General features: G+C 29.7%; 1 protein-coding gene across 1 annotated transcript; it reads left to right on the top strand.

Annotated features, from left to right (window-relative positions):
• Positions 1 to 6,918: 6,918 nt before the first annotated feature.
• LOC145947424 (cytochrome P450 4C1-like) lies at positions 6,919 to 10,899 on the top strand. The gene is made up of 10 exons (XM_083057204.1): positions 6,919 to 7,126; positions 7,380 to 7,486; positions 7,711 to 7,801; positions 8,075 to 8,260; positions 8,882 to 8,954; positions 9,190 to 9,316; positions 9,388 to 9,451; positions 9,811 to 9,905; positions 9,981 to 10,049; positions 10,705 to 10,899. The coding sequence occupies exons 1-10, from the start codon at positions 6,952 to 6,954 to the stop codon at positions 10,897 to 10,899; spliced, it is 1,182 nt and encodes a 393-aa protein (XP_082913330.1). The 5' UTR covers positions 6,919 to 6,951.

The following is a 10,899-nucleotide window of genomic DNA, read 5'->3' as shown; positions in this document are numbered from 1 at the left end:
AAACTGTAAAATGATATATAAACATTTATTTAAATCCGTTCAGCCTGAAAATTGTTTGGATAATGAAAATGAAATCTTACTATCGAGCTTAACATAATGCTGTTTAACAAATGCTAAATTTGCGATTAGTTTAATTTATATTAATGATAATTAATTAAACTGATGATAATCAAACTATTAGTTATTTCTTTTATATATAAAGAGTCTTCTATATATCAGAACTATTTTATTGATAAACGGAACAAACGTTACAAAAAAAGGTGAAGTCGCTTAGTGAGAGAAAAGGAACGAACTAACTAACAAAGTTTCTTAGCGCAATCACATGCAAAAGAAAAATATATCTAGCGCTGAAGCGCCGCCAATCACTGTCGTCAACTTAGTTACATTAACTCAATTGGTTGCGCGGGCTATTTGAACTCGCTAGATTATACATATATCCAACACTCCCGCTTAATCTAGTGAGCAAAAAAAATTATTGTGTAACATTTGGCATGCTTAAGCCTAGACCTTTAAGACAAAATGCGTGTTTTGTACCATTTAAAGGCTTGGTAAAAATATCAGCTATCATTCTGTCAGTGGACATATATTTAAGTGTAATCTCATTCCTTTCAAGAGTTTCTCTGACAAAATGATACCTAATATCAATATGTTTGGTTCTATTATGAAATACTGGATTGCACGCTAGTTTTTGAGCACTTTGATTATCATTATATAAAGTTATGGGTTTATTAAGTTTGATTAGCTCATTTAACAATCCTTTCAAATGAATAGCTTCTTTGGCAGATTCAGAGAGGGCAATATATTCTGCCTCTGTACTTGATAGAGCTACCGAACGCTGTTTTCGAGCTTCCCAGGATATCGGTCCATTTGCAAACATAAATACATAGCCTGTGTATGACCTGCGATCAATTACATCATTCGCCCAATCTGCATCTGCATAGCCTGTTATTTTAATGTCACCAATCCCTTTATAAACTAATGAATGGTCGAGGGAACCTTTTAAATATCTTAGAATTCTTTTTGCTGATTTCCAATTCTGATCAGTATGATCTCTATTAAATTGACTTAAAAAACTGGTTACAAATGCAATGTCAGGCCTAGAGTTGACAGCTAAATACATTAACGCACCTATCAATTGCTGGTATGGTACATTATTAATACTTTGTTTGTCATTACAATCAATTTTGAAACCTGCCTCCATGGGAGTTGAAGTACATTTTGCTTCTGACATACCGAATCTAACAAGCAGTTCTAGAATATAATCCTTCTGATTTATGCTTATTATTTTTGACTTTCTATCTCTGTCAATATTTAGTCCTAAACATCTTTTGGCTTGTCCTAAGTCTTTGATCTTAAAATTCTTCTTTAATTGTTCTTTTAATTTTACTTTTTCAGTTTTATCATTAGAAAATATTTAAAAATCATCGACATATAACGCAATAATTATAATAAACTTATTGCTTATTTTGAAAAATATACATGCTTCAAACTTTGATTTTTGAAAGCCTAACCTGAGCAATACTTCTTCTACCTTTTTATTCCAAACTCTAGAGGATTGCTTAAGGCCATAGATTGCCTTTTTTAATAGACATACCTTATCTTTATTATTGGGATCAATAAAACCCTCGGGCTGATTCATATAAATTTCTTCTGATAGCTCACCATTTAAGAAGGCTGTGTCTACGTCTAGATGATCTATGTCTAGGTCTAATTCTGCGGAAAGAGCAATTAATAGTCTTATACTAAAATGTCTTACAACAGGCGAGAATGTTTCGTAATAGTCACTGCCAAATTCTTGGGTGAAGCCCTTTGCCACTAGACGTGCTTTATATTTTATTGTGTCACCGGCTGAGTTTCTTTTTGTGCGAAACACCCACTTATTTTTGACTATCTTCTTACTTTCTGGACAGTCCACCAGGGTCCAAGCTTTATTGATCGCCATTGATTGAAGTTCTGCTTTCATTGCCTCCTTCCATCGAGCACTATCCCCCTGTTTGACAGCTTCTTCAAAATTCATCGGGTCATTCGGTTCATACATGGTTTGATATAGCATGTGGTCCGGATACTCCTTAGGATTTCTGTTTCTTTTTGGGTATCTTCTGTTTTTCTCTTCAGTTTCCAGGACCGCAGGAGATTCATCCGCCGCCTCTTCTTCTGTTTCTGTGAGACTTCCATATTTCTCTTTCTCTTCTTCTTCTTCCGAATCATCTCCAATTTCATTCGATTGTGTTGATTTTGAATCCTCTGTCTCTGGGAGATCTTCTGACTCTTCCTTATCGCTTAATAATTTAGTATGAGCAATACTTTTATTTTTTTCTTCTATATCATTTATCGAAAAAATATTCTCCAGAAAAGTTACATCTCTTGCTCTGATTATCTTTCCTTTTTCTTCGAGATCAAATAGTCTGTATCCTTTCGTGTCTTCGCAGTATCCGACGAATATACACGGTTTTCCTTTTGCGTCCCATTTGCTTCTCAAATTCTTCGGAATGTGTACGTATGCCACGCAACCGAATACTTTCAAGTGACTTAGGTCAATTTTTTTGCCTGTCCATACTTCTTCTGGTGTCCTTCCTTTTATTGCTTTGTGAGGAGAACGATTCTTCAAGTACACTGCAGTGTTCACTGCTTCTGCCCAAAATTTCTGATCGCAATTTGCATCCTGCATCATGCACCGAGCTCTTTCAACGATTGTCCGATTTGTCCTCTCTGCCACGCCATTTTGTTCTGGCGTGTACGGAACCGTGAGTTGATGTCTGATGCCCTTTGACTTGAGATATTCTTCAAATTCTCTGTTTATGTACTCTCGACCATTGTCCGAACGGAGAACTTTTATGGTGTAATCGGTTTCGTTCTCTACTAGACGTTGATAATCTTTGAAGGTCGAGTACACTTCACTTTTTGACGCAAGGAAGAATACATGGATTTTTCTAGAAAAATCGTCAATGAAGGTTAGTATATATCTTTTTCCACTCCACGAATACTCTGGCATCGGACCACATAAATCTGAGTGTACTATACCTAATAGTTTATTAGCTCTTCTTGCATTTTTATTCCCGAAGGGCTTTCTAGTTTGTTTGCCTTTTAAGCAGGCAACACATTGCTCACCTCTTTCTTCGGCAAAGTTGACTCCTGTTGCTAAACCTTGTTTGAGTAGATTCATGCTTACTCTATTAAGATATCCTAGTCTTCTGTGCCATATATCCTCGCTGTCAACGTGCTTTGCAAGATTTGCCTCCTGAGAGATAGTGTCCAAGCGATATAAGCCTTTGTGATTGGAGGCTGTGACAACAACTTCTCCCTTTATCGAGCAGTCTTCAGCGTCATAGACTTGACAACCTGTTGAATTGAATACTATGACATGACTATTTTTTATCATTTTACTTACAGAAAGCAGGTTAGTCTTCAAGCCCGGAACGTAAACTACACTGGAAATGTTCTTCGGGCCATCTCTTGTGGAAACAACTACTTTTCCAGTTCCATGTGCACTCAGTGCCTGACCACTTGCAACAGTTACGTTGTGATTTCTGTCTTCATTGTAGTCTTGTAACCAATCCTTCCTATTGGATATGTGTGTAGTTGCACCCGAGTCTACGTACCATTCTTCAGTTGCTGAGTCCTTTGCGTTTGATACAAACAACGCTTTGTCCTTCTTGCAGGCGTCACCCGCTGCTTTGTCCTTCATTTTATTAGCCTTTTTGTTGGTAGGACATTCACTCTTAAAGTGACCTTCTTTATTGCACTTGTAGCACACTACTGTCTTTCTTTTATAGTGTGTTTTATTTCCTTTCGAGTAAAAGGCTTTGTCATCAGAATTTGAACTATTTGAATGCTTCGTGTCCTGCAGAAGTTTAGCCTTTACAAAGTCACTTGTTAGTCTTACATTTGCACTTTCCAGGGCCATTACCATTGGATTATAATCTTCTGTGAGTCCACTCAACATAATAACCGCAATGAACTCATCATCTAAGAGAGCATCCATGTCAGCTAGTTTTTGTGAAACCGATATTATTTCATTTACGTACGATTCCATATTTTTGAAACTTTGCAACTTAATTCCAGCAAGTGTACGTAATAAGGTTAACCTTCGTGACAGTCCTTTGTCTTCGTATGCCTTTTGCAAATTTAGCCATGCCTCTCTCGCACTTTCTGCCGATCGAACATGGGCGTACGCACATGGCTTGATCATCAAGCAAATCTTTGCTAGAGCCTTCTGGTCCTTGCGTTGTCTTTCTGGCTCCGACGTTGAATCTTTCTCTGGATAACCTTCAATTGTATGCCATAAATTTTCGTGGATCAAAGCCATCTTCATGCCGAATTTCCAGTTATTGTAACTCTCTCGACCGTCCAGCTTCTCGAAAGCCAAATGTACTGCTGAGTCGGCCATATTTACTTCCTTTTATGGCTAGCACTGACGAACCTTTTTGTAAGTCCGATTTCAATATTCCAATATAACAGGTACCTGGCTTATTTATTTTATTCTCCTTAAACCTGAGGCGCCTGGGCCCATAACCTATTAGTTATTTCTTTTATATATAAAGAGTCTTCTATATATCAGAACTATTTTATTGATAAACGGAACAAACGTTACAAAAAAAGGTGAAGTCGCTTAGTGAGAGAAAAGGAACGAACTAACTAACAAAGTTTCTTAGCGCAATCACATGCAAAAGAAAAATATATCTAGCGCTGAAGCGCCGCCAATCACTGTCGTCAACTTAGTTACATTAACTCAATTGGTTGCGCGGGCTATTTGAACTCGCTAGATTATACATATATCCAACACAAACTAATAATAATTAAGAATTATTTATTAATGTTAACTGTTAAAAATTTATGTAATTTGTAATATGCAACTGCGTACTTTTTCTTAAAAGCAACTATGTGTTTTCTTTAGACAAATTGATTGGTCTTATTATTCCGTGCATAAAAGTATTAAGGTGACATTACCGAAAACTGAATATTTTACAAGATATTTTCCATTTTATGTAAAAAAATTGTTAACTTCAAATCTTATAACTCACAAAAAGTAATTTTAAAAAAATTACTTTATTATAGTTTTGGAGAGCTCTCGAGATAAGCTACAAGAATATGCAATGAAAAATAATAGGTTCCATTTAAGAAATTGAAGATGACCTTTATGTGATCTTCAAACGACTATCTTATGTTTCTCTCGAAGTCAAAAAATTTTTGTATAAAACATTTTTTTCTACGATCGCTTCCTGCAAAGTTACGAGGGGTGATAGATTAAAATTGGACACCCTGTATATATATATATATATATATAATATTATTACTTAATAATAATTATTATTATTATTGTTATTAACAATATAATATATTTTACATTAATAATGATTATGTAATTGTTTAACTATGCATTGTTTAACTGTATGTACTTTACATTAAAATATATGATGTATTATTATCAAATATAAATTAAATATTGTATAAAATATTAAAATAATACCTTTTCTAATATTATCTTCATAATCAAGATCGGCGGCGATGCGAACGGAAGCAGTAACATTGGTGACGACAGAAACAGTACGAAACCGACAATAATAGAAATTTGAGCGTCTGAACGATTACTTAATTCTAATGTCAATTATAATAATAATAATGATGATGATGATGAAATATGATAAAATAAAAATAATAATATGACACTTACGTTGCGTCAATAATGTCATTTAATAATATCCATTTCATGGTTATACCTTTTTCTTATAAGAGGCTTTCTTATAATCAATGTGAAGCACCGATATATAAAAAATGGCTGTTTGAAGGACATCTCCAATTGGCTAAACAGTCATACATTAGGGACAAACTCGCTTTGCGTGTATGCGTGCGAAGTTATGTATGTGAGATCTGAAGACTGAAAGTCTTAAATATTACTTTTTTAAGTACGAATTTTCGAGTTCTCGGGATTGACTGCACCAATCATCTTTAAACTGATCGCAATCGAAAGCTTATATTCACATTATATAAGCAAAATGCTTTAGTTCTGGAAATATTTTGACAGAAAGATCATTTGACAGGAAAACTCCGGATAAGCTACTTGGTAGCAACGCGATATCTCTGACGTTAATCGAATTTTTTTATACATTTGGCGTCGCGTCGCTTGATAATATCTCCATTTATAAAACACATAGAGCAAAAATAAAGACGCTTTTTATATAATTCGAACTCAATCTATTGATTGATGAGCGTAGTAAGAACTCGATTGCTTTAGCCGTTATTGCGTAACTGCGAAATCTATGATACTCTCAACTGTCCGATTTACGTAAAGAGACACGGAGTGCCTCTTGATGTGATGCATATTGTTCATCTTGACACAAAAAAGTGAACAAAATACTTGATGCAAGTAATTATGGACTAGCTCAAGATCTATTAAATTACGCAATTAACAAAAAAATGTTATGGAATTACTTGAAAACAAAAAGTGCGAGATCACATAGCATACAAAACATATATTAATAAATACGGATAAGGACATTATAATATATGCATATATGCCAATGTTAGATTGAATTCTTTTATATCTTCATTCTTTTGTAAAGATGATAGCTAATATTACATTAAAATAATTTAAACAAGAATAGAAAAGTGGAATTTTTTGTGGCGCATAACATCAAAATTATGATTTTGCTATATCCTTATCGATGATGATTTTAAACTAGAATTTATTTATATAATTTTTAATTTTATTTAAATGTTTAAGAAATTCTTGCAATCTTCCACGTATTACACTTGACCTTTTAAGAATGATTAACGACTTTTCAATCTAAAAACTGTAGGTATTGATTATTGCGTAAGATACATTTTTATTCGCATTTGTTTGAGTGGGGAAAACATAATAAAAGCAATAATGAGTCAAAGATATCGGCACATTTGTGTAGTAAGATAAATATAAAATTATATTATTATTTTGTTGTTATCGTTGTTTGTACAATGACATTTATAAGTGTTGTACTAATTATTCTGGCATGTATTGCTACAATAAGTTACTTTATCTTAAATTACCATCGCCGACAGTCTTCTATTAAAACAGTAAACACTCTACCTGGTCCAAAAACATTTCCGCTTATTGGAAGTGCCTACTATTTTCTGCAGCGGAGTTCTGATGGTAATATTAAAAATATGCTTACTTATAGAAAAATGCTTATAATTTATAGAAAAAGGAAGAAGGAATTAATAAAATTTTTAATATATTAATAGGAAGAAGGAATTAATAAAATTTTTAATATATTAATATTCTATCAATAGAATAACAATAAATTATTGTTAACTTTGCATTAATATGTAATAAATATAATGAATATAATGAAATATAGATAAATTATTTCTTTCACATAATATAGCATAAATTATTTTTTTAGAAATTTTGGATACTATAGTTAATTTAGCAAGAGATTATTCATCTCCATTTCAATTTTGGATGGGCAACAAGTTATTCCTTATAATATACGAATCAGATCAGATACAGGTAGAAAGATAACATATGTTTTACTGTTATAAATTACTTACATCTTTTATAAATAAATTAGTATCTATATTTTTTATAGAAAGAAAATCTATTTAAAATAAATAACTTTTATATTTATAATATCTAATCAAAGTGATTTTCTGAAGTGTATGTTAATTGTTTGAAATGACACAAATAAATGTGTATTGGAAAAATATTTTTAAAAATTTTATATAACATTGTAGACAATTTTACAAAACAGTCGATGCTTGGATAAAAGTACAATATATAAATTATTTGAACCAATATGTGGCAAAGGAATATTGACAGCTCCTGGTAAGATGTATTTTTAAAAAGATAAAACATAATTAGTTACTTTTAGAAAAATATTTATTTTTAACAGATTTAAAAAGTACAAAATTCTTTAAAGTAATATGACTTATTGTTAGAAGAATTTGTAGCGATTCAAAGTGCGCGTGATTCAAAACTATAATACATGTGAAAATCAGAGTGATCGGTGACTTAATAAATTATTTTTTAATTTATTTTTAATTTTTTCGTAAAATTTATCTTTCTTTCTTTATTATCTTCTTATAAAATTAATTTCAGCACCTATATGGACTGAATATCGAAAAATGATGGCGCCAAGTTTTAATACAAATATGTTACAAAAATATTTTAATATATTTGTCGAACAATCCTTAATATTGACGGACAAATTAGAAAAAGGAATAAACGGGAATGAAGTTTTCTTTCTTCAACCTTTATCAGAATGTACTTCAACTATTGCAAGTGGTAAGGTCATGTATCTACTTTAAATTAATTGTCAAACATCTCATATCATAAATGGCATCATAAAAATTTTTACAAAGTCACGAAATTCGCTAAGGATGAAAAAACTACATATCGTATACAACAGTAATTACATTTTATAAATTGAATAATGTTAAACGCTATTTGTTTAAAAATAAGATTTTAAAGATTATTAAATTATGTACTAATTTTATAACAATAGAATCAGATTTATACATTTTATTCGAGTTAAATATAATTATACGCTTGAAATATGTATAAAATATAATATAAAAGTGTCAATTTATGAGTTTTTGAGTTTATGTTTTCATTTTAGACATTCAATTCTAATAATAAAATATGCTGTAAAAGATTCCCCAATATTTGAGACACTAATATAAATTAATGTTGCAAAAATTACAATAAACTACAATGACATAAATACAGTCTTTTACAGCTGATTGTTATTTTCAAATACTTGTTAAAGAAGCATCCATCTGCTATTTTAAAATTACATATCACATTTATTTGGTAAATTTAATGTTTAATAAGTAACTCAATATAATTAGTCAATAACTATAGCTATTTTGAATAATGAGTTCACTTTTATTTGACATTATAAAGTTGCAATGACGGACCTCAAAGAGGAATATATAACGGATCAAATAGTAAACCAATATTTCAAAGCAACAGAAAGGTAAGATAAGGTTTGATATAAATAAAGATAATTAAATTTCTTTTAAGAGAATATTTTATAAAGGAAACACTTGAATTCTAAATAAAATTTTTGTTATATAAATAGATTTATTGACATATAAATTTATAGAAATTAATATTTATTTTTAATTTTATTGTTGGAACTTAATAAACACGATTAGTTAAATATGCTTCTATATTTTACAAAATATTATTTAAACAAAAACATTTTTCAGCTTCAAAGAAACTTTCAAATTACGATTAAAAAATATACTTCTATTCCCTAATTTTATATTCAATCTCACTGCTGTGGGACGAAAACAGCGAGAAACTATAAACATCGCAAATTCAGCTATGGATAAAGTAAATATTGCAAATATTATTACTCTTGCTTGCATAGCATATTATATACTACACAATTTATTATTACATAGGTAATACAGCAGCAAATGTATATATTAAATGAAATGAATACCAAGACTAAAGATAAAACAAGTCGTAAGTTTGTTGGTATTTTATTTGTACGTTTTGAGCTCTTTGCATTTTGATATTGCACAGATAACAAAATGAGTTTCTTTTATGTATAGCTTTAGATAAAATATTATTATAATGTGTTTTATTATTAAAATATTTAATATTTTTCATTGTTGTAAATTCATTGTAGCGTCTTTTTTTCATTCTTGCTTTATTTATTTATTTCTTTTTTATTAATTTTTAAATAATTATAAAATCTTCATCATAAAATTGAGAAAATAATGAACATACTTACATATACATATATACATATATACTTATAAATGTACATACGCATGCACTTAAACATTCACAAAAAAGCTTATATTCCTTAAATTATATAGATAGGTCACTTCTTCATGTTTTATTGGAAGCATTTTATAAAAATAAGTTGACACGAAAGATGGTACGCGATAACTTAATTAATATGCTACTTGGGGTATGTAAAGTATTTTTACATATATGATTATAATTGTATATAAAAAATAAATATATATAATTATTTATTTATCAGGCCGCCGACACAACTGCTGTTACTTTAAATTTTGTGATCTTAATGTTAGCAAATTTTCCAGATATACAAGTATGTACAAATTAAAATTTACTCAATAATAATTTATTCACTTGTTTTAAAAAGTATTACAAATGATATAGTTTTAGGATACAGAAAAAAAATTTTTTTTCTAAAACAATACTAAAGGAAAATTAAATTTTTTATTGTGACAGTTCAGATTAGAATTTTGTTTTGCATAAAAATTTATTATTTGTTAATACTTTTGAATAAATAATGGTCGACAGTTAAAACTTTTTGAAGATTATTTAGGATGATTTTGACAACATATATATTAAAATCAAGATCTCCTTTATGCTTCATCTAAATTTCAAGTAATAACGCGCTTATTGTTAGAGTATCTTTTCATATAAAAATAACTTAATTTGTTATAAAATTATAAATTTATTTAAATAAAAACTTTGTGTATAATGTTTTAATAAAATTAAGAATCTTAATAAAGCCGTAGAAAAATGTATACATTAATATTTATCACTGTCAGTATTTATATTCCAGAATGATATATAAATAAATGTAATTAATAAGATTGCATAATAACTCATAAATATAATTAATATGATTGCATAATAAGATTACATTTCTCTTACGATAGATATTTCATATGTTTATATTTATATAATATTAAGTATCTTATATAATTTTATAATATAGAATAATATATATATAGGAAAACGTATATAAGGAATTATGGAAAATTTATGGGACGAAAACTCTAAAATCTGTCCCAGTTAAATACGAAGATTTACAACATATGGATTATTTAAATCGTGTTATAAAAGAAACTATGAGAATATTTCCTACTATTCCTATAATTGCGCGATATCTAACGGAAGACGTACAAATGGTTTACATTCAAAAATAA

Source organism: Prenolepis imparis, unplaced genomic scaffold (assembly GCF_030444845.1).
Source record: "Prenolepis imparis isolate NDT839.2.m4 unplaced genomic scaffold, iyPreImpa1.0 SCAF_78, whole genome shotgun sequence".
NCBI lineage: Eukaryota > Metazoa > Arthropoda > Insecta > Hymenoptera > Formicidae > Prenolepis > Prenolepis imparis.
The sequence above is the reverse complement of the archived record's forward strand: the minus strand, read 5'-3'. Positions and strand labels throughout refer to the sequence as shown.

Bases quoted from the DNA above. Each gene is read 5' to 3' on its own strand.
- LOC145947424 (XM_083057204.1), top strand. From the start codon at position 6,952: ATGACATTTATAAGTGTTGTACTAATTATTCTGGCATGTATTGCTACA. The intron at 8,955-9,189 runs GTAAGATAAGGT...AACATTTTTCAG, and splicing joins TATTTCAAAGCAACAGAAAG to CTTCAAAGAAACTTTCAAAT. The intron at 9,317-9,387 runs GTAAATATTGCA...ATTATTACATAG, and splicing joins CAAATTCAGCTATGGATAAA to GTAATACAGCAGCAAATGTA.